This window comes from Mustelus asterias, chromosome 12 (assembly GCF_964213995.1).
Source record: "Mustelus asterias chromosome 12, sMusAst1.hap1.1, whole genome shotgun sequence".
Lineage (NCBI taxonomy): Eukaryota > Metazoa > Chordata > Chondrichthyes > Carcharhiniformes > Triakidae > Mustelus > Mustelus asterias.
Window position 1 is genome coordinate 468,071 of NC_135812.1, and position 25,028 is coordinate 493,098.

At 46.2% G+C, this 25,028-nt stretch overlaps 1 protein-coding gene across 2 annotated transcripts in view; it reads left to right on the forward strand.

The window, feature by feature from the left end:
* Positions 1 to 25,028, forward strand: part of LOC144501160 (uncharacterized) — a 192,244-nt gene that overhangs the window by 44,285 nt on the left and 122,931 nt on the right. For both annotated transcript variants that reach the window (XM_078224566.1, XM_078224567.1), the window contains exons 7-9: positions 1,246 to 1,357; positions 4,575 to 4,649; positions 13,279 to 13,418. In XM_078224566.1, the coding sequence (XP_078080692.1) occupies positions 1,246 to 1,357; positions 4,575 to 4,649; positions 13,279 to 13,418 (327 nt within the window). The remainder of the gene's footprint in view (positions 1 to 1,245; positions 1,358 to 4,574; positions 4,650 to 13,278; positions 13,419 to 25,028) is intronic.

The window sequence follows — 25,028 nt, forward strand, 5'->3', positions numbered from 1 at the left end:
GCACAGTACTTCAAGTGGGGTCTGACGAGGGTCTTATATAGCTGCATCATTATCCCCGGACTCCTAAACTCAATCCCTCGATTGATGAAGGCCAGCACACCATACGCCTTCTTAACCACCTCCTCCACCTGTGGGGCCGATTTTAGAGTCCAATGGACCCGGACCCCAAGGTCCTTCTGATCCTCTACAGTACTAAGAGTCTTTCCCTTTATATTGTACTCCTTCATCCCATTTGACCTGCCAAAATGGACCACTACGCATTTATCTGGGTTGAAGTCCATCTGCCACTTCTCCGGCCAGTCTTGCATCCTATCTATGTCCCTCTGTAACTTCTGACATCCCTCCAGACTATCCACAACCCCACCAACCTTCGTGTCGTTGGCAAACTTACCAACCCATCCCTCCACTTCCTCATCCAGGTCATTTATGAAAATGACAAACAACAAGGGTCCCAGAACAGATCCCTGGGGCACAACACTGGTGACCGAACTCCAATTAGAAAAAGACCCATCTATACACACTCTCTGCCTCCTTTGGGCAAGCCAGTTCTGGATCCACAGGGCAGCAGTCCCTTGGATCCCATGCCCTCTCACGTTTTCTAGAAGCCTTGCATGGGGGACCTTATCGAGCGCCTTGCTAAAATCCATATAAACCACATCGACCGCTTTCCCTTCGTCAATGTGTTTAGTCACATTTTCGAAGAACTCCACCAGGCCCGTAAGGCATGATCTGCCTTTGACAAAGCCATGCTGAGTATTCTTGAGCATACTAAACCTCTCTAAATGCTCATAAATCTTGTCCCTCAGGATCTTCTCCATCAGCTTACCAACCACTGAGGTTAGACTCACCGGTCGGTAATTTCCTGGGCTATCCCTATTCCCCTTCTTGAAAATAGGAACCACATCCCCAATCCTCCGGCACCTCTCCCGTCTCCATCGACGACGCAAAGACCGTCGCCAGAGGCTCTGCAATCTCTTCCCTCGCCTCCCACAGTAACCTGGGGTACATCCCATCCGGACCCGGCGACTTATCTATCTTGATGCCATTCAAAGATTCCAGCACAACCTCTTTGTTAAAGTCCACATACTCAATCTTTTCAGTCCACCGCAAGCCCGCAGTACATCCACCCAGGTCCTTCTCTGTGAAAACCGAGGCAAAATACTCATTAAGCACCTCTGCCATTTCTACTGGTTCCGTACAGATTTTCCCCATACACATGGTGTATTTATTTGCTGTATTCTACAGGTCTCCAGCAGTTCAGGACTTGAAGCTTGTATTGAAGAAGTGGCAAACCTGCTTGATGAAAAGGACAAAGGAGTATCAGATATAATTGAAAACATCTATGCTCAGCCAGCAGGTACTGCTAAACTCGGATGAATGATTCATGCACGTATTTTCATTGGTATTTCTTTCTGCTTTTCTTCTCCTGAAGTGGCTGAAGTTGTCTCTGATACCTACTGAATAAAGTTACAGATGAGAAAGTGTTATCAGCAGACCATCTGACTCCACAGGGCATCATAACTGGGCCTTGTCTCTTAATTAACTGAGTTCCACCTTTGCCCAGTTTCCAGCAGGGGTCACTCTCCCGCTTGGGGAGGGCGGACGAGGTCTGGTGTGCCTTCGCACTCAGATAGCGACCTTCCGCCTCCGGGCCCTGCAGAGGTATCTTTACGTTGAGCCCCCTCCACGATGGTGTGCCATGGTGACGTATTTCTTCCGCCAGTGGCATGGCCTGAATAATGACGTGCAGCTCCTGCATATCAATCTGGGGCGCGTTTCGACCTCCCTGCAGGAGTTGCCCGTCTTTTACCAGGACCTCCTCACTGTCTGGAACACGGTCGCCTCGCAACGCAGCTCTCCCCTGTTAGGATTAGCGGCTCTCGTGCGAGAGGCGCTGCTCAGGAATCCGCTCCTCCAGCCATATGACTTCAGGTGGCTGGCGGAGAGGGGGGCTGTGGACGCCGGGGTGACCAGGATTGGGGACGTGCTGGATGGCGGAGGGGCGGGCTGGATGAGTCCCCGCGTGCTGGCTGAGCGCGCGGGGGTGTCCGTCCGGCGCGCGGCCAAAGCCATCCTAGACCTTAGGACGGTCGTGCTCGGCCCCGAAAGTGCATACGATCTCGAGGTGGCGCATGCGTGCGGTGGGATCCCGCCCGAGCGTTCCCCTGCTCGGACGGAATTCCACATTGGCCCAAAGCCTCAACCCCCCTCCTCGGGTCAGGTGCCCCACAGCATGAGCCGCCTCCCGGAAATGTCCTCCGTGCCTTTTTCTACCGTGCAGAGGCGTTTCCTGTACGGGCTGCTGCTGCACACCTTCCACTACCGCATCCTTGCCTGTCGCCCGGATACACCTTGGCGGGCCTTGTTGCCATTGGGCGGTGGAGGTCCCTCTACGGAGGGATCTCCCCCAATTACATCGGGGATCTGGGGTGGAGGGTGATGCATGCAGCAGTTCCGCACAATCGTAGAATTCACTGGTTCACGGGCTCCGAAGATTACCCCTTTTGAGGAGTCCGTGGACCATGTCTATGTTTTGTGTCTTAGGTTGCACTCCCTTTTTGTTTTCCTCAAAAACCTTTTATTGATGTTCTGTTTGCACTTCAGTCCCTGATCTACGGACACCTGGTGCGGAGAAGGGTGGGTCAGGATGGCAACTTCCTCGTGAACCTGCTCCTGGCGAAACGCGCCATTTACAGGTCCAGGCAGCGGGCAATCGAGGGGGCCGTCCATCCTGACTGTCTGCCCCTCTACCGCAGCTACGTTCGCGGCCAGGTGTCCCTGGAGAGGGAGCATGCGGTGGTCCACGGGCACGATTGACGCCTTCCGCACCCGTTGGGCTCCGCAGGGGTTGGGGTGCGTTATCGACCCTAATAATCACATTATGATTTGATGTTTTTAAGTTTCCTTTGTACTTTGCTTTTTATTCAGGCTGTTCCACCTCCTTTTGGGGAGCTGCCCCTTTTACTTTGTCCTGATTTAATTTGAGTTTGTTTATTTGGTTTGACCTTAAAAGAGGCCAGCAGGGGTCACAAGAGAATAATGAGGAGCAGGGAATCTGGGTGATTTTCTCCAACAAAAATGTTGAGGTAGATCTTTGCAGAGCCTTCCAAAGAAACAGACCTGGACTGTAGTCTGCCAAGTCTTATTTTTCACACAGAGGGTGGTGAGTGTCTGGAATGAGCTGCCAGAGATAGTCGTAGAGGCAGGTACAATTTTGTCTTTTACAAAACATTTAGACAGTGACATGAGTAAGGCTGGGTATAGGAGGGATATTGGCCAAATGTACACATGTGGGCAATTGGGACTAGCTTGGTTGTAAAAACTAGGCAGTGTGGGCAAGTTGGATCGAAGGGCCTGTTTCTATGCTGTAAATCTCTTTTTTATAAAAAAGTAGAGTTAGTGTAACACAGACGTGGTTCCTAAATCCCTCAAATGGGAACCTCATTGACACAAGCTATAACATTAAGTCTTCCCAAACTGAAGGACTCTTCAGTCAAGAATGGCTTCCACAATCTCACTTCAGGTTTCCCACCTCCTGTTCGGAACTTCATGCTGGTTTGGCAATTGCCTCAGAATATAAGTTGCATAAAACATGCTCCCATGTACTGTCAACCTCTCTCAGCAATGCTTTACCTGTTGGTTTCTTGCTTTTCTCCAGCCAAAGTTGTCCAATGCTGTTATAAGCGAAATACTGTGGATGCTGGAATCTGAAACAAGAACAGGGGATGTTGGAAAAGCTCAGTAGGTGGGATTTTATGGCCTCACTCAGGCAAAATCGTAAAATCCCACGCAAGGCCAGCAGAGATTTTTGTTCTGCAAACCTCACCCGCCCTGGAATCGGGGTATGTGAGGTGGTAGGTTTTCGGCCAGTAGGTCTGGCTACAGATGTAAGGAGAGAAAGCAGAGTTAACATTTCAAATCCTTTTTGCTCTTTGTCAGAACTGAGGTGAGGGAGAATGTGTTAGATATTAAACTGTGGCTGTGAGAAATTGCAACAAAATGTAGCAATCTTAAAAGGAAAGGCAGATGGTCTGGTGTGGGGGGTGCATTGAGGCAATGCATGGGATATTTTAAAAAAGGGGTTTAAGATGAAGGACAAAGGTCAAAATCTAAAGTTGCCGAACTCAACACTGAGTCTTGAACTGCAACGTACCCAATCAGAAGATGAGTTGCTGCTCTTCCAGCTTGCGCTGGGCTTCACTAGAGTATTGCAGGAGGTCAAGAGTGGACATGTGAGCATGAGAGCAAGATGCTGAGTTCAAATGGCACGCAACAGGAAGGCTGTGGACTGAGCAAAGGTGTTCCGCAAAGTGGTAACTCAGTCTGCATTTAGCCTCCCCAATGTAGAGGGGACTGCATTGGGAGCATAAGATATAGGAGCAGAATTGGGCCATTCAGCCCATTGAGTCTGCTCCACTATTCGATCATGACTAATAGCAACAAGGGGAAGATACAAAAGAGTAAGTGCCATCTATGTAACTATCTCAGCAAGATAGTTGGCACAGGAGCGAAGCAAATTAGGTGCGGTTTAGGGGCAGAAAACGGTTCAAGAAATTTTGTTTACTTTTGTTTAGGCAACCAATGTCGGGAAGCCTTATTGAGAGGACTTCGTAACATTCTCCATCCAGTGATCAACACTCTCTTTGTAGGTAAGCCCAGGAGGCTGAGTGATGGTCTCATTTGTTTTAATATATGGGATATTCAGGCCACCATAGCATGTTTTCCAGCACGGTGGAGGTAACTCACCATTGGCCAATGGCAGGATCTTCTGGTTCCACCAATGTCTACGGTAATTTGCATTGCTAACCTGCCACAGGGGGATCTGCTGTCGGTAAGGGCTGGAAGATCCCTTTCAATATGTTACATTTTGTGTGAAGGTACTTGCAGTATACAGTATATAACAGTCCTGCTTCCACTGATTGCCCTGTGGGTATATATATTGTAATGTGAAGATGCCGGCGTTGGACTGGGGTAAACACAATAAGAAGTCTCACAACACCAGGTTAAAGTCCAAAGCTAGTGGTAAAGTCCAAAAGCTAATGGCTTTTGCTACCAAATAAACCTGTTGGACTTTAACCTGGTGTTGTGAGACTTCTTACGGTATATATATTGCCTTGCCTGATATTCAACAGTCTTTATTCTTTCATGGGTGTAGGCATCACTAGTAAGGCCAGCATTTGTTGCTTATCCTCAATTGCCCTTTGGACTTAATAGCTTATTACATTTATTTTGGAGGGCAGTTAAGAGTCAACCACATTGCTGTGGGTCCGGAATCATCTTAGGCCAAGCCAGGTAAAGGCTTCTCTTCCACAGAGAGCATTCGGGAATCAGATAGGTTTTTATGACAATTAATGGTGGTTGTCATGGTCACTATAACCGAGGCTAACTTCCAAACTTTATTAACTGAATTTAAATTCCACTAGCTGCCATGGTGGGATTTGAACCCATGCCCCAGTGTATTAGCGTGGGCCTCTGTGTGGATTCCTAGTCCAGTGACAGGAACACTATCATTGACTACCTCCAGGTTAGCAACATTTATGCTTCACTCTTTTGTGTGTTCCCAGATGGCTCACCTCCATAGGGGAAAGATGGAATTTGTACTTGGATTAAACACTGCATTTATTGTCCATCCGTAGTTGCCCGAGGGCAGTTGGGAATACAGGTACAGAATTCCCTAAAAGTGACGTCACAGGTGGATAGGGTCGTAAAGAGTGCCTTTGGTACATTGGCCTTTATAAATCGGAGTATCGAGTATAAAAGTTGGAGTGTTATGGTAAGGTTAGGGCAGAGTTTCACTGGCTGTCTTGTCTGGAGACAATACACATCTTTTTAGCCTGTCTTGATGCTCTCTCCACTCCCATTGTTTTGTTTCTTAAAGACTGGATTAGTTGTAAGTATTCGCATTCCAACCATTATTCATGTAAATTGAGTCTGTGTCTTTATAAGTTCTGTTTGTGAACAGAATTCCCACTCACCTGAAGAAGGGGCTCAGAGCCTCGAAAGCTTGTGTGGCTTTTGCTACCAAATAAACCTGTTGGACTTTAACCTGGTGTTGTTAAACTTCTTACAAGGTTATATAAGGCATTGGTGACGCCAAATTTGGAGTATTGTGTACAGTTTTGGTCACCTAGTTACAGGAAGGATGTAAATAAGGTTGAAGGAGTGCAGAGAAGGTTCACAAGGATGTTGCCGGGACTTGAGAAGCTGATTACAGAGAGAGATTGAATAGGTTGGGACTTTATTCCCTGGAGCGTAGAAGATTGAGGGGAGATTTGATAGAGGTGTATAAGATTTTGATGGGTATAGATAGAGTGAATGCAAGCAGGCTTTTTCTGCTGAGGCTAGGGGAGAAAAAAACCAGAGGGCATGGGTTAAGGGTGAAAGGAGAAAAGTTTAAAGGGAATATTAGGGGGGGGGCTTCTTCACGCAGAGAGTGGTGGGAGTGTGGAATGAGCTGCCGGATGAAGTGGTAAATGCGGGGTGACTTTTAACATTTAAGAAAAACTTGGACGGGTTCATGGATGAGAGGGGTGTAGAGGGATATGGTCCAAGTGCAGGTCAGTGGGACTAGGCATAAAATGGTTCGGCACAGACAAGAAGGGCCAAAAGGCCTGTTTCTGAGCTGTAATTTTCTATGGTTCTATGAGAGTCAACCTCATTGCCATGCCTCTGGAGTCACATGTAGGCCAGAGTAGGTAAGGATGGCAGATTTCCTTCCCTAAAGGATATTAGTGAACCAGATAGGTTTTCCCAACAATCGACAATGGTTTCATGGTCATCATTGGATTCTTAATTCCAGATATTTTTCTTATTGAATTCAAATTTCACCATCTGCCGTGGCAGGATTCTGGATTAATAAGCTAGCGATAATAGCACTAGGCCATTGCCTCCCCTGAGCAGTGCAACATGTGGTAGTTACATAACATTCAGCTTAATTCAGCTGTTTCACATTCTCACTCCCTGCATCTCTGCAGCAAAGAACAAAGAACAGTACAGCACAGGAAACAGGCCCTTCGGCCCTCCAAGCCTGTGCCGCTCCTTGGTCCAACTAGACCAATCGTTTGTATCCCTCCATTCCCAGGCTGCTCATGTGACTATCCAGGTAAGTCTTAAACGATGTCAGCGTGCCTGCCTCCACCACCCTACTTGGCAGCGCATTCCAGGCCCCCACCACCCTCTATGTAAAAAACATCCCTCTGATATCTGAGTTATACTTCGCCCCTCTCACCTTGAGCCCGTGACCCCTCGTGATCGTCACCTCCGACCTGGGAAAAAGCTTCCCACTGTTCACCCTATCTATACCCTTCATAATCTTGTACACCTCTATTAGATCTCCCCTCATTCTCCGTCTTTCCAGGGAGAACAACCCCAGTTTACCCAATCTCTCCTCATAGCTAAGACCCTCCATACCAGGCAACATCCTGGTAAACCTTCTCTGCACTCTCTCTAACGCCTCCACGTCCTTCTGGTAGTGCGGCGACCAGAATGGGATGCAGTACTCCAAATGTGGCCTAACCAGCGTTCTATACAGCTGCATCATCAGACTCCAGCTTTTATACTCTATACCCCGTCCTATAAAGGCAAGCATACCATATGCCTTCTTCACCACCTTCTCCACCTATGTTGCCACCTTCAAGGATTTGTGAACTTGCACACCTAGGTCCCTCTGTGTTTCTATACTCCTGATGACTCTGCCATTTATTGTATAACTCCTCCCTACATTATTTCTTCCAAAATGCACTTCAGTAGTTGATGCCAAAACAGTGAATGTATTCAAGAGGCAGCTAGATATAGCACTTGGGGCGAACGGGATCAAACGTTATGGGGAGAAAGCCGGATTAGGCTACTGAGTTGGACAATCAGCCATGATCATGATGAATGGTGGAGCAGGCTCGCAGGCCCAATGTCCTCCTCCTGCTCCTATCTTCTATGTTTCTATGTTTAATTAGAATTAACAAAATGAAAATACAGCTAATGTACCATTCTGTGAGATTTCAAATTTACTTCTTGTTCTCCCTTCTGAAAATTTCCTCATGAAGGCATCATTTGTGCACCATGCAATTTCATTTAGAGCTTCATATTAAATTAAATTCTGACCTGTCTGTCATGACCTGATATCTAAGACATGCCATTTACAGCATCCAATATGCAACTGTCTCTTGTCATGTAATACATTGGAACAAAAAATAGATTTGGTACAATTTATTAACTATTGTCTAGCTTATATATTTTAGTCATTTGCTTACAGTAAATGTTTTTATTTTCTTCAAACTTGCTTTACTTAACTTTGTATGTGAAGGGGAAACTGAGTCCATCTCAACATGCAGCCAAGCTTTGAAATACAATACCAAAATACTGCAGGTGGCTGAAATCTGAAATAGAAACACAGAATGCCAGCAATATTCAGCAGGTGAAGCAGTTGAGGCTACCTCATTGAATGTTTTTAAGGCAAGGATAGATAAATTTTTGAACAGTAAAGGAATTAAGGGTTATGGTGAGTGGGCGGGTAAGTGGAGCTGAGTCCACATAAAGATCAGCCATGATCTTATTGAATGGCGGAGCAGGCTTGATGGGGCCAGATGGCCTATATCTGCTCTTAGTTCTTATGTAGGTCAGGCAGCATCAGTGTAGAGAAAGGAGTTAATAATTGGGCCAGGAGTTCCGAGGAGTGGCAATCGCAGCCGGATTGTTTAAAAATAGCGCCCAATCTTTTAAAAAAAAACGAAGTTGCCCTCCCCACCAACATCACATTGTGGGACCCACCCCTTGCCATTTTGTTTTCAGTCAATGTTCCCAATGATATGATGACAATGCCAGTGGCTTCAACACTGCTTTTTCCACTCTGCCAAATGCAGGGAAAATTCCACCTGAGGTGTCAATCTGGTGAAGCTACAACACAGGACATGTCAAACAGCAGAGACAGCTAGCAATAGACAGATAAGTCACAATCAACACATCAGATCTAAGCTCTGCAGTCCTGCCACATCCAGACGTAAATGATGGTGGACAATTAAACAACTTAACAGGAGGAGGAGGCTGCACTAATGTCCCCACCCTCCATGATGGGCAACCCAGATTATCAGTGCAAAAGACTATGCTGAAGTATATGCAACAATCTTCAGCCAGAAGTGCCAACTGGATGATCTATTTTGGCCTGTTCATGCAGTCTCCATCATTGCGGATGCCAGTCTTTAGTCAATTCAATTAACTCCATGTGTTATCAAGAACTGGCTCTGGGCCCTGACACTATTCCTGCGATCACAGATTGTTTCAATGCAGAGGGAGGCCATTTGGCCGATTGAGTCTTCTCTTTTCCCCTCTCTGAAGTCTGGAAACTGAGTTTACCTCTCAAGGTTTTGCTGTTTTGAGGATATTTCCTCTGAAAACTGCTGGCCTGGATTTCTGTGCATAAGTGTTACAAGCATACTTGTGTTTGTGCTACCTAATTCTCAAAAGCAACCTCTAAGCAGCAACACAGTACCTAAACAGACACCAGAGTGTGGTGACCAGGGGATTTTCATAGTAATTTCATTGTTAATGTAAACCTACTTGTGACACTAATAAATAAACTTAGCACAAACTCCAACTCCAGAGAGGGAAAAGCACTGCTGTTTCTCTCAGCTCTTAGCAGCTTCTGAAGATGAAACTAAGCTTGAATTCTCTCTGAAAAGCATAGCTGTCCCCAGCCATATGGCCTGACCTGTCAATCACCCCCAATCAAGCTCTACTCTACTCTATTCCCGGAGGAATGCTGAAACAACAGAACACTACACTAGTTCAGATTGAAACCAACATGATGTCAATTATACTGCTTCAGTAACAATAAAGGAAAGTTTATTTATTAGTGTCATGAGTAGGCTTACATTCACACTGCAATGAAGTGACTGTGAAAATCCCCTAGTCGCCCACACTCCGGCACTTGTTCAGGTACACTGAGGGAGAATTTAGCATGGCCAGTTTACTTAAACTGCACATCTTTGAACTGTGGGAGGAAACCAGAGCATCCAGAGGAAACCCACGCAAACACGGAGAATGTGGAAACTTCACACAGACAGTGACTCAAGCCGGGAATCGAACCCAGGTTCCTGGTGCAGTGAGGCAGCAGTGCTAACCGCTGTGCCACCATGCCGGACACTGGCTACAGACAACATGGCTCCAACTAAATCCCAGGGACTACTAAACAACCTGCAGAGAAACATGATTAAAATATATTTCTTAAAGGCACAGTATCATCACAATGGACAAAAGAGATGAACTCAAGAGGTGAGGTGAGAATGACTGCTCTTGGCATTGAGGTGCATTTGACCACACTTGGGATCCTAGCTAGGAACCTCAGCAAAACTGAACTCAAGTGAAATCTGAGGAAAATCCTACAATGGCTGGAGTCATACCTAGCACAAAGGAAGATGGCTGTGGTTATCGGAGGTCAATCATTTCAGACCCAGGACACTGCTACAAGAAATACTCAGGATTATGACCTCAGCCCTATCTTTGTCAGCTGTTTCATCAATGACCTTCTATAATAAGGTCAGGAGTGGGGATGTTCTCTGATGATTGCACGATGGTCAGTACCATTTGTGAATCCTCAGATACTGAAGCAGTTTGTGTCCATCTGCAGCAATCGCTGGATAATATTCAAGTTTGGGCTGATAAGTGGCAAGTAACATTGGTGCCAAATAAGTTCCAGGCAATCTCTCCGACAAGAGAGATTCTAATCATTTTCCTTGACATTTAATTACAGTATTATTATTGAATCCCCCATTGTTATTGAATCCCGGAGGATTGGAGAATAGCCAATGTTGTTCCTTTGTTTAAGAAGGGTAGCAAGGATAATCCAGGTAATTACAGGCCGGTGAACCTTACATCAGTGGTAGGGAAATTATTGGAGAGGATTCTTCGAGACAGGCTTTATTCCCTCTTGGAAATAAGTGGACGTATTAGTGAGAGGCAACATGGTTGTGTGAAGGGGAGGTCGTGTCTCACGAACTTGATCGAGTTTTTCGCGGAAGTGACGAAGATGATTGATGAGGGTAGGGCAGTGGATGTTGTCTACATGGACTTCAGTAAGGCCTTTGACAAGGTCCCTCATGGCAGACTGATGCAGAAGGTGAAGTCGCATGGGATCAGAGGTGAGCTTGCAAGGTGGATAAAAACTGGCTCGGTCAAAGAAGACAGAGGGTAGCAGTGGAAGGGTGTGTGTCTGAATGGAGGGCTGTGACAAGTGGTGTTCCTCAGGCATCAGTGCTGGCATCTTTGCTGTTTGTAATATATATAAATGATTTGGAAGAAAATGTAACTGGATTGATTAAGTTTGCGGACGACACAAAGGTTGGTGGATTTGCGGATAGCGATGAGGACCATCAGAGGATACAGCAGGATATAGATCGGTTGGAGACTTGGGCGGAGAGATGGCAGATGGAGTTTAATCCGGACAAATGTGAGGTAATGACCTTTTGGAAGGTCTAATACAGATAGGAAATATACAGTAAATGGCAGAACCCTTAGGAGTATTGATAGGCAAAGGGATCTGGGTGTACAGGTAAAAAGGTCACAAAGTGGCAGTGCAGGTGGAGAAAGTAGTCAAGAAGGCATATGGCATGCTTGCCTTCATCGGCCGGGGTATTGAGTTTAAAAATTGGCAAGTCATGTTGCAGCTTTATAGAATCTTAGTTAGGCCGCACTTGGAATATAGTGTTGAACTCTGGTCGCCACACTACCAGAAGGATGTGGAGGCTTTGGAGAGGGTGCAGAAAAGATTTACCAGGATGTTGCCTGGTATGGAGGGCATTAGCTATGAGGAGAGGTTGGAGAAACTTGGTTTGTTCTCATTGGAGCGACAGATGTTGAGGGGAGACCTGATAGAAGTCTACAAGATTATGAGAGGCATGGACAGAGTGGAGAGTCAGAAGCTTTTTCCCAGAGTGGAAGAGTCAGTTACTAGGGGGCATTGGTTTAAGGTGTGAGGGGCAAGGTTTAAAGATGTACGAGGCAGATTTTTTACACAGAGAGTAGTGGGTGTCTGGAACTTGTTGCCGGGGGAAGTAGTGGAAGCGGATACAGTAATGACTTTTAAGGGGCGTCTTGACAAGTACATGAATAGGATGGGAATAGAGGGATATGGTCCCCGGAAGGGTCGGGGGTTTTAGTTAAGTCGAGCAGCATGGTCGGTGCAGGTCTGGAAGGCTGAAGGGCTTGTTCCTGTGCTGTAATTTTCTTTGTTCTTATTATCAACATCCTGGAGGTTACCATTGACCAGAAACTGAGCCATATAAATACTGTGGCTACAGGAGCAGGTCAGAGACTGGGAATTCTGAGATGAATAACTTACCTCCTGATTCCCCAAAACCCACTCACCGCTGACAAGGCACAAGTGAGGAGTTTGATGGAATACTTTCCATTTGCCTGGATGCGTGCAGCTCCAGTAACACTCAAGAAGCTCAGCACCATCCATGACAAAGCAGCCTGCCTGATTGGCACCCCATCCAACACCCCCAACATTCACTCCCTTTACAGTGGCAGCAGTGTGTACCACTACAAAGGACACTGCAACAACTCATCAAGGCTTCTTTACTCGCACCTGACAAATCCACAACCTTTGCCACCTAGAAAGACAGGGCAGCAGATGAATGAGAACATCACATTCTGCAAGTTCTCCTGTAAGACACACGTCATTCTGACTTGAAATGATATTGCCATTGCTTTACTGTTGCTGGGTCAAAACCTTGGAACTCCTTTCCTGACAGTACTGTGCTTCTTTTCATTAATCAAATAAAGTAAATAAACAAACAGATAAATTAAAATGCAGTTCCTTAAAGGGATACTGCATCATAGTAAACAGAATCTCAAAGGAGACTTAAGACATCAAAACAAAATGTAATTAACAGGGTTAATAACACACCCCATATCCCAGTCCCACCAGGCACAGAAAGGCCTCAATGATGTCAGCAGACATTGCGTACTCCCTTACCAGGGAGATCTGGCACCTGTCAGCAACTGTGTGTGTTCCTACGACACATGAACTGCAGCGGTTCAAGAGGGCAGCTCACCATCACTTTCTCACCAGCAAGAGTGGAAAATAAATGCTTGCCTAGTCAGTGACGTCACATTCCATGAATGAATATATTCAGTTAGAAACAGTCCCCTAATTTTGTTATTTTTGCCTTTGATCCTGTCCTCATTTAATGTCCATCACAAAATGTCCTTCATTTAACCATTTTATTAATAAAATGTTCCAGTATTCACAGATCAGGAACTTGAGAGATCCTGTTGTTTTGACAGGATACCTGACCATGGAAACGGTGTTGTACATCTGGGATCAGTACATTATCGGCCTGGGGGAACCTTCCTACAACTGTATTCCAGCATTCTGCATGGCCTTTGTTCATTTGCTACGAGGGCATCTACAAATGTGTAAAATGGTATGTAAGAGTCATCCTTTTGTTGCCCAGTTGCTACACAGTGAGAACAAAGAAGATTACAGTACAGGAACAGGCCCTTCAGCCCTCCAAGCCTGCACCGACCATGCTGCCCGAATTCACTAAAATCCGCTACCCTTCCGGGGATCATATCCCTCTATTCCCATCCTATTCATGCACTTGTCAAGACGCCCTTCAAAAATCACTACCGTATCCACTTCCACGACCTCCCCCGGCAATGGGTTCCAGGCATCCACTACTCTCTGTGTAAAAAATCTGCCTCATACATCTCCTTTAAACCTTGCCCCTCGTACCTTAAATCTATGCCCCCTAGTAATTGACTCTTCCACCCTGGGAAAAAGCTTCTGACTATCCACTCTGTCCATGCCTCTCATAATCTTGTAGACTTCTATCAGGTCTCCCCTCAACCTCCGTCACTCCAGTGAGAACAAACCAAGTTTCTCCAACCTCTCCTCATAGCTAATGCCCTCCGTACCAGGCAACATCCTGGTAAATCTTTTCTGTACCCTCTCCAAAGCTTCCACATCCTTCTGGTAGTGTGGCGACCAGAATTGAACACTATATTCCAAGTGCGGCCTCACTAATGTTCTCTAAAGCTGCAACATGACTTGCCAATTTTTAAACTCAATACCCCGGCCGATGAAGGCAAGCATGCCATATGCCTTCTTGACTACCTTCTCCACCTGCATTGCCACTTTTAGTGACCTGTGTACCTCTACACCCAGATCCCTTTGCCTATCAATACTCCTAAGGGTTTTGCCATTTACTGTATATTTCCTATCTGTATTAGACCTTCCAAAATGCATTACCTCACATTTGTCCGGATTAAACTCCATCAGCCATCTCTCCGCCCAAGTCTCCAACTGATCTATATCCTGCTGTATCCTCTGATCGTCCTCATCGCTATCCGCAAATCCACTAACCTTTGTGTCGTCCGCAAACTTACTAACCAATCCAGTTACATTTTCCTCCAAATCATTTAAACAGCAAAGGTCCCAGCACTGATGCCTGAGGAACACCACTTGTCACAGCCCTCCATTCAGAAACGCACTCTTTCACTGCTACCCTCTGTCTTCAGAACTTTACTGCTACGGGTGGCACGGTGGCACAGTGGTTATGACTGCTGCCTCACAGTACCAGGGACTCGGGTTCGATTCCGGCCTGCGTAACTGTCTGTGTGGAGTTTGCACATTTTCACTATCTGTGTGGGTTTCCACCAGGTGCTCAGGTTTCCTCTGAGTCCAAAGATGTGCATGTTAGGTGAATTGGCCATGGTAAATTCTCCCTCAGTGTACCCGAACAGGCACCAGAGTGTGTTGACAAGTGGATTTTCACAGTAACTTCATTGCAGTGTGAATGTAAGCCTACTTGTGACACTAATAAACTTTAACTTTACTGAATTGCATTCGGTGCAACATGTCACTTTAAAAAAGTGGGCAATGTATCAGTTTTAATGGTATGCTTGTTTATATTGTTGTGATACACAGGTGAAAGACATTGTTTCATTAAGTACCTAGAGTATTTACAAATAAAGATTGCTGGGACGGTGGGGGTAGTAAGTAGAAAGAAGACATATGCAATGCTGCATTCCATAGTTAAACCTATTATCGAGCAAAGGGTTCATACCCAGTTTCTGGCTTGGGATCTGTAACGACACAGGAAGCCCGAGTGGAAAGGATCATAGTTTATTACAGAATGCAAAGCAAAACCACTACCATGGTGTACACACCCTAGTCCCTGCCTGGGACTACCGTTCAGCAGGCCCAATCCCGGGCCTTCCTTATGAAAGATTCAGGTACTGAGTTCCAGTTGGGTCACTGCCTGTTACCAGGGCAACTCATACTCAATGAGTCCCACACGGAGATCAATCAGTGATTTCCCCATAGACCTTGTGGGGTATCACAGGATCCAATTTACATGGTAGGAGAGAATTGTTACCTAAAGGTGAATATTGGAAACTGAGGTTTTATTTTACAAACACAAAATTGTAATCTGATTACTTTGGTGAAGAATGATTGAAACAAAGTATAAATTGTCAGGGTATGATTTCCCATCAATGTTATCTAAATTCAAACCTTTTGACCAATGGAAAAATAAAGTGGATGTGTGGACACAGACTCATCATCACCTATCCCTCAATTCAAGGATGATGTCCACTCAGGATCCCAGATTTCTGCCATGGGTCTTCATTTGATTGAACAGGCTGATTCTTGACCCATGGATTTTTGGGCACATGGGGCAGATCGTTCCATTAGGTAGTGGGATCTGGCATGCAAGATTTGCTTTATTTCTCATTCCTTCACTGCTGGAATTCTGCCTCCTTATTAGGTCATTTGGATTCAAAGCATGATGCAGCTTGATGGACAGGTTGTCGCAGTTTTCAACAATTGGTAGTATGCACCTTGTAGTCACTAATATCAATGCTGCTGTGCTTCAAAGAAAGCTTGAGTGTCTTTAAAATATTTTCTTTTTCCTCCCCTGGTGCATTGACCATTTGAAAGTTCAGAAAACAGAACCTGGCAGGGAGACACTTTTTGTCCATTGTAGTTAGTTTTGCAGGAGTTTTACCTGACTGCTTGGTGGGACTGGCTTCAAGAAGGACAGTAAGAAGTTTAACAACACCAGGTTAAAGTCCAAGAGGTTTATTTGGTAGCAAAAGCCACACAAGCTTTCGAGGCTCTGAGCCCCTTCTTCAGGTGAGTGGGAATTCTGTTCACAAACAGAACTTATAAGACACAGACTCAATTTACATGAATAATGGTTGGAATGCGAATACTTACAACTAATCCAGTCTTTAAGAAACAAAACAATGGGAGTGGAGAGAGCATCAAGACAGGCTAAAAAGATGTGTATTGTCTCCAGACAAGACAGCCAGTGAAACTCTGCAGGTCCACGCAACTGTGGGAGTTACAAATAGTGTGACATAAATTCTGATTCTAGGATCGCATGATAAAGACTCAGGAGGAAAAAAGCAGAAATATTTATGTGAAATAGTGTGACATAAACCCAATATCCCGGTTGAGGCCGTCCTTGTGTGTGCGGAACCTGGCTATCAGTTTCTGCTCCGCGACTCTGCGCTGTCGTGTGTCGCGAAGGCCGCCTTGGAGAACGCTTACCCGAATATCAGAGGCCGAATGCCCGTGACCGCTGAAGTGCTCCCCAACAGGAAGAGAACAGTCTTGCCTGGTGATTGTCGAGCGGTGTTCATTCATCCGTTGTCGCAGCGTCTGCATAGTTTCCCCAATGTACCATGCCTCGGGACATCCTTTCTTGCAGCGTATCAGGTAGACAACGTTGGCCGAGTTGCAAGAGTATGTACCGTGTACCTGGTGGATGGTGTTCTCACGTGAGATGATGGCATCTGTGTCGATGATCCGGCACGTCTTGCAGAGGTTGCTGTGGCAGGGTTGTGTGGTGTCTTGGTCACTGTTCTCCTGAAGGCTGGGTAGTTTGCTGCGGACAATGGTCTGTTTGAGGTTGTGCGGTTGTTTGAAGGCAAGAAGTGGGGGTGTGGGGATGGCCTTGGCGAGATGTTCGTCTTCATCAATGACATGTTGAAGGCTCCGGAGGAGATGCCGTAGCTTCTCCGCTCCGGGGAAGTACTGGACAACGAAGGGTACTCTGTCCACTGTGTCCCGTGTTTGTCTTCTGAGGAGGTCGGTGCGGTTTTTCGCTGTGGCGCGTTGGAACTGTTGATCAATGAGTCTAGCGCCATATCCTGTTCTTATGAGGGCATCTTTCAGCGTCTGGAGGTGTCTGTTGCGATCCTCCTCATCCGAGCAGATCCTGTGTATACGGAGGGCTTGTCCGTAGGGGATGGCTTCTTTAACGTGTTTAGGGTGGAAGCTGGAGAAGTGGAGCATCGTGAGGTTATCCGTGGGCTTGCGGTACAGTGAGGTGCTGAGGTGACCGTCCTTAATGGAGATGCGCGTGTCCAAGAATGCAACCGATTCCGGAGAGTAGTCTATGGTGAGCCTGATGGTGGGATGGAACTTGTTGATGTCATCATAGAGTTGTTTCAGTGATTGTTCACCATGAGTCCTGTTGGGGAGCACTTCAGCGGTCACGGGCATTCGGCCTCTGATATTCGGGTAAGCGTTCTCCAAGGCGGCCTTCGCGACACACGACAGCGCAGAGTCGCGGAGCAGAAACTGATAGCCAGGTTCCGCACACACAAGGACGGCCTCAACCGGGATATTGGGTTTATGTCACACTATTTCACATAAATATTTCTGCTTTTTTCCTCCTGAGTCTTTATCATGCGATCCTAGAATCAGAATTTATGTCACACTATTTGTAACTCCCACAGTTGCGTGGACCTGCAGAGTTTCACTGGCTGTCTTGTCTGGAGACAATACACATCTTTTTAGCCTGTCTTAATGCTCTCTCCACTCCCATTGTTTTGTTTCTTAAAGACTGGATTAGTTGTAAGTATTCGCATTCCAACCATTATTCATGTAAATTGAGTCTGTGTCTTATAAGTTCTGTTTGTGAACAGAATTCCCACTCACCTGAAGAAGGGGCTCAGAGCCTCGAAAGCTTGTGTGGCTTTTGCTACCAAATAAACCTGTTGGACTTTAACCTGGTGTTGTTAAACTTCTTACTGTGTTTACCCCAGTCCAACGCCGGCATCTCCACTTCAAGAAGGACACCAGTATTTGTTTTGACATTCTGCCCATTAAATCTGGAGGATGCAGCGGATGGATTGTTTAGGCATTCTTATGTGTCACGGATACAAAATCCAGGTCTCACTACACACACAAGTGTGGTAATAATGACTGCTCTGTACTCCTGTTGACTTGCAGAGGTCTTTGTTGTCAAACATTTGCTGCTGCAGTTTAGGGAAGGCCGAACTGGCACAGTAGTTGGCAATGCTTCGGTCAGAAACAAAGTATTTTGTGAGCTAGACACCTATTGGTTGAATACTGAGAAGAATTTGGAGCTTGTATTAAGTTTTATACATAAAATTTATAAGGAAAATAATCTTTTGGATGCTACAAGGCATGGTTAGACACTGATTGATTTGATGGAGGACTATATCATGGACTTCAATAGACTTTATAAAGTTGTGGAAGTTCAATTTGGAAATTTCTTGTTTGGTGTTCACATTCAAATTGTTAGATTGTGCTTAGGCATCACACATGGGCAGTCTCCTGCTCTTAACTAGATCTGGATTCTCGGAGGGAAGACACTCTTTTAGATCAGATGCCTGATGCTTTAAAACAAATTCTGGGAAATGTTACAATCCCAGTTGATGTGATAACTGGATGGGAAGATTCCAGAATGGAACCTTGGTTCAAAAGACAGTAGCTTTTACTTTTTTATACATAAAATGTGAAGGAACAGAGTCACAGGACAGCTAATTAGTTTTAACAACAAGAAAATAAACAATTATTAAACATGAAAATATTGGTATATGATACAATACTTCTTTACTCCCCCTTAACTTAATTACACACAAATTTTATGATTAATACAGATTGCAAAGTACATCTTAAGCTACAATGGTTTCATTAACATAAACTCCCTTTAAGCACACAGATTAGTGGTGTTCAAATACATGCACTGTACACCAAACCCAAGTTAGTGTTTGTGGATTGCTCCACAGAATGCCCCAGATGATTGTCTACTCCCAAAAACACACTAAAATCTTCTCACAAAATCATGCTTTTTCTTAATGGTTTGCATTCCAAGCTTCATAGAAACATAGAAAAACTACAGCACAAAACAGGCCCTTCGGCCCCACAAGTTGTGCCGAACATATCCCTACCTTTTAGGCCTGCCTATAACCCTCCATCCTATTAAGTCCCATGTACTCATCCAGGAGTCTCTTAAAAGACCCTATTGAGTTTGCCTCCACCATCACTGACGGCAGCCGATTCCACTCGCCCACCACCCTCTGTGTGAAAAACTTCCCCCTAACATTTCCCCTGTACCTACCCCCCAGCACCTTAAACCTGTGTCCTCTCCACCATTTCCACCCTGGGAAAAAGCCTCAGAGTCCACCCGATCTATGCCTCTCAACATCTTGTATACCTCTATTAGGTCTCCTTTCATCCTACATCTCTCCAAGGAGAAAAGACCGAGCTCCCTCAGCCTATCCACATAAGGCATTCCACTCAATCCAGGCAACATTCTTGTAAATCTCCTCTGCACCCTTTCAATCTTTTCCACATCCTTCCTGTAATGAGGCGACCAGAACTGAGCACAGTACTCCAAGTGGGGTCTGACGAGGGTCTTATATAGCTGCATCATTATCCCCGGACTCCTAAACTCAATCCCTCGATTGATAAAGGCCAGCACACCATACGCCTTCTTAACCACCTCCTCCACCTGCGGGGCCGATTTTAGAGTCCTATGGACCCGGACACCAAGGTCCTTCTGATCCTCTACCGTACTAAGAGTCTTTCCCTTTATATTGTACTCCTTCATCCCATTTGACCTGCCAAAATGGACCACTACGCATTTATCTGGGTTGAAGTCTATCTGCCACTTCTCCGGCCAGTCTTGCATCCTATCTATGTCCCTCTGTAACTTCTGACATGCCTCCAGACTATCCACAATCCCACCAACTTTCGTGTCGTCGGCAAACTTACCAACCCATCCCTCCACTTCCTCATCCAGGTCATTTATGAAAATGACAAACAGCAAGGGTCCCAGAACAGATCCCTGGGGCACACCATTGGTGACCGACCTCCAATTAGAAAAAGACCCATCTATACACACTCTCTCCCTCCTTTGGGCAAGCCAGTTCTGGATCCACAGGGCAGCAGCCCCTTGGATCCCATGCCCTCTCACTTTTTCGAGAAGCCTTGCATGGGGGACCTTATCAAACGCCTTGCTAAAATCCATATAAACCACAGCTATCGCTTTCCCTTCGTCCATGTGTTTAGTCACATTTTCGAAGAACTCCACCAGGCTCGTAAGGCACGATCTGCCTTTGACAAAGCCATGCTGCGTATTCTTGAGCATACTAAACCTCTCCAAATGCTCATAGATCTTATCCCTCAGGATCTTCTCCATCAGCTTACTAACCACTGAGGTTGGACTCACCAGTCGGTAATTTCCTGGGCTATCCCTATTCCCCTTCTTGAAAATAGGAACCACATCCGCAATCCTCTGGCACCTCACCCGTCTCCATCGACGACGCAAAGATCATCGCCAGAGGCTCTGCAATCGCTTCCCTCGTCTCCCACAGTAACCTGGGGTACATCCCATCCGGACCCAGCGATTTATCTATCTTGATGCCATTCAAAGATTCCAGCACAACCTCTTTGTTAAAGTCCACATACTCAATCTTTTCAGTTCACCGCCAGCCCACAGTACATCCACCCATGTCCTTCTCTGTGAAAACCGAGGCAAAATACTCATTAAGCACCTCTGCCATTTCTACTAGTTCTGTACTGATTTTCCCGCCTTCACCTTTTATAGGCCCTTTTCCTTCACGTCTCATCCTTTTACTTTTCACATATTTATAGAATGCCTTAGGGTTTTCCTTAATTCTACTTGCCAAGGCCTTCTCGTGACCCCTCTGGCTCTCCTAATTTCCTTCTTTAGTCCCTTCCTACAAGTCGTATACTCATCTAGATCCCTATCTTCGCCAAGCTCTCTGAACTGAATATTGTATTCCTTCATCCCATTTGACCTGCCAAAATGGACCACTACGCATTTATCTGGGTTGAAGTCCATCTGCCACTTCTCCGCCCAGTCTTGCATCCTATCTATATCCCTCTGTAACTTCTGACATCCCTTCAGTTCAGGTTTTTCCAATGACACTTTTAAACAAAGCTTCCACTCCACTTTTAACAGCAAATCCAGTCCAGGAATTTACATGAACCCTTTTGGAATTTCTTTGTCTTACAAAGAACAAAGGAAAGTAAAGCACAGGAACAGGCCCTTTGGCCCTCCAAACCTGTGCCAATCATGATGCCCTAATTAAACTAAAAAAAACGTTCTGCTCTTACAGCACATTCCAGGCACCACCCACTCTTTGCGTGAAAAACTTCCCCCTCACATCTCCCTTAAACTTTCCTCCTCTCACCTTGAGCCTGTGACCTCTTGTAATTGACACTACCACCTTTGGAAAAAGCCTCTGACTATTCATTCTGTCTATGCCTCTCATAATTTTGTAAACCTCTATCAAGTCAGGTCTTGACTGCTATCCACACTGTTCACAATTGCTTTAACTCTCAATTCCATTCTGGAATCTTCTCATCCAGCTATAACATCAACTGGGATTGTAACATTTCCCAGAATTGTTGTGTTTCTATTGTGTATAGAGAGGGCTATGGTGTGAAGAGTAAATAGAAATAGCAGTTGTTACTTAGCAATTGGAGGTCCTTTTAAAGTTAGAAAAGCTTTTCAGTCTTAATTAAAGTTGGATTTATTGCAATTGGAGACAGGTCACCAGTGAGTGAGCATCTCTCAACTGTGCCAAGAGAACAAAGAACAAAGAAAATTACAGCACAGGAACAGGCCCTTCGGCCCTCCAAACCTGCACCGACCATGCTGCCTGACTTAACTAAAACCCCTTACCCTTCCGGGGACCATATCCCTCTATTCCCATCTCATTCATGTACTTGTCAGGACGCCCCTTAAAAGCCACTACCGTATCCGCTTCCACTACCTCCCCCGGCAACGGGTTCCAGGCACCCACTACTCTGTGTAAAAAATCTGCCTCGTACATCTCCTTTAAACCTTGCCTCTCGCACCTTAAAACTATGCCCCCTAGTAATTGACTCTTCCACCCTGGGAAAAAGCTTCTGACTATCCCATGCCTCTCATAATTTGTAGACTTCTATCATGTACTCCCTCAACCTCCGTCATTCCAGTGAGAACAAACCAAGTTTCTCCAACCTCTCCTCATAGCTAATGCCCTCCATACCAGGCAACATCCTGGTAAATCTTTTCCGTACCCTCTCCAAAGCTTCCACATCCTTCTGGTAGTGTGGCGACCAGAATTGAACACTATATTCCCAGTGCGGCCTAACTAAGATTCTATAAAGCTGCAACATGACTTGCCAATTTTTAAACTCAATACCCCGGCCGATGAAGGCAAGCATGCCGTATGCCTTCTTGACTACCTTCTCCACCTGCATTGCCACTTTCAGTGACCTGTGTACCTGTACACCCAGATCCCTTTGCCTATCAATACGCTTAAGGATTCTGCCATTTACTGTATAAGACAAGCTGGACAAGACATGGGAGCTGCAAAGATGCAGGTTTGCTAAGGAACAAGATACAATCCCGATAACCAGGGAATTGGGACAGATTATTTAAGATGACTGCAGTTAAAAAAACAGAGACCAAGATGCTGTTCAGAATACTTCAGGGGAGGGTAAGCAAAGTGTTCTGAATTAAAGAGACAATTGCAATAATCAGTTTTAAAGTGGGACCGCGTATTTTAGAGGTAAATCAAATGTGATGCCATGTTAATAAGATTATAATTAACATGTATGGAAAGAAAATTGGCAATAACTTTTATCAATTACAAAAACAAAACCACCACGATAGTGTATAACCCTTAACAAATATATCGAAGACATTCCAATCAAACCAATCCCATAAACAAAACCCTTTAAACAAGTTAGGATGGCACAGTGGTTGGCACTGCTGCCTCACAGTGCCAGGGTCCCGGGTTCAATTCCGGCCTCAGTCCCTGTCTGTGTGGAGTTTTCACATTCTCCCTGTGTTCAGATGATTCCGTTTCTTCCCACAATCCAAAAATGTGTGGGTTAGGTTGATTGGCCATGATAAATTGCGTCTTAGTGTCAGGGGGATTGGAAAGGTAAATATATGGGGTTACGGGGATAGAACATGGATGGGATTGTTGTCAGTGCAGGCTTGATGGGCCAAATGGCCGCCTCCTGCACTGTAGATTCTATGATTCTAAAACAAAAGTTCAACACAGCAAAGTCTGGTCCTCGTGATACTGGAATTGAGTCATTTGGTTGGAGAATTGAAAACTCAGTCTTGTAAGTTCTGGTAGTCCTCTTTACACACCCAGAATAGTTTGAAGTCAGGACAGCTTCCCAGAACCCCAGGTAGACTCTGGTCAAGCCAGCAACAGCAGATTTTCTATTCCAGGAAGGCAAGAAGCCTTGCTTTCAGCTAACCCACAGAACTTCCAAAACCAGGGAGAGAAAGACATTTCTTTTCAGTTTGCTATCCCTACTAAAACTCAAACCTGCAGCTCAGAACTGAAAATAAAAGAGCTCCTGTCACTGACCTGCCTAGTGTTTTTCTCCTAACAATGCAGAGCCATAAAAAATCCCACAGAAAAATAAACACCCCTGTGGTGAACGACTGTAGTTGTCTGTTTATGTGATATGTCTGGACACGCCCCTGCTGCCTCAATCCGGGGCTCCGCCCTTCTCGGGGTATAAAGGTGACTGCTCTCCGCCCCTTTTGCCTCAGTTCGGATTAGCTATCGGTTCGTGTGTGTGCTCCAGTTCTTTGTTAATAAAAGCCTGATTTTTCGCAACGAGTCTTTGCATAATCAATGGTGCATCAATTTTATTAACACAAATTTTGGGATGGAGCAACTCCTGAAACCTGATAAATTGGACTTGGATCCACAGGCTGTTGGGGCCTCAAACTGTTTTGATCACTGGCTGCGCTGCTTTGAGACATTCATCACCTCCTCCTCCGCCGTCATCGTAACCGACGTCGACAAACTACATGTGCTCCACGCCCGCGTCAGCGCTCACGTTTTCGCGATGATCCGAGACGCGGAAACTTACCAGGAGGCAATCGATCTCCTAAAGAGCCAGTACAACCGGCAGCCGAATGAGGTCTACGCCAGACATTTGCTGGCCACTCGCAGACAGCAGCCGGGGGAATCGACTGAACAATTCTTGCGCGAACTGTGTGCAATCGGCAGAGTCTGCAATTGCAAGGCCATTTCAGCCGCCCAAAACGCCGACGACCTGATCAGAGAGAGATGCCTTTGTCGCGGGCATCAGGTCGACCTATATCCGGCAGCGCCTGCTGGAACAAGGTGGGCTGGACCTGAAGAAAACTGTGGAGCTTGCCGGCTCGCTGGAAGTGGCTTTCCGGAACCTCGAGGCCTACACCCCCGACCACGAGGGCACACCGTGGACACCACGACCGAAGCCATCTCTGTACCCGGGAGGGCCGCAAACCTACGCCATGTCCCGTCCCCACTGCGGCAGTCTCCGGAGGCCCAAGGTGCTGCTTCTGCAGCCTGGAGAAGCACCCACGACAACGCTGCCCGGCGAAAGACGCGATCTGCTCTGGCTGCGGTAAGAAGGGCCATTACCTGAAAGTTTGCAGGGCAAAATCGGCCTCCAGGCCCAGCAGCGCCACGTGCAATCCACGGGAGGCACTGTCTTCGACACCATCGGCCGCGTGCAATCCGTGGGAGACGCCATTGGCCGCGTGCGACCCACGGAGGCCGCTATCTTAGACGCCATCAGTGACGTGTGACCCACGGGAGCCGCCATCTTGGATGACATCAGCTGCGTGCGAGTCACGGGGGCCGCCATTTTGGGAACCGTCCACCGCATCGCCTAATCCAACGGTGGCCTCGGTCGCGTTGGACCAGTCCAGGCCTCTCCAACTCGCCTGGTC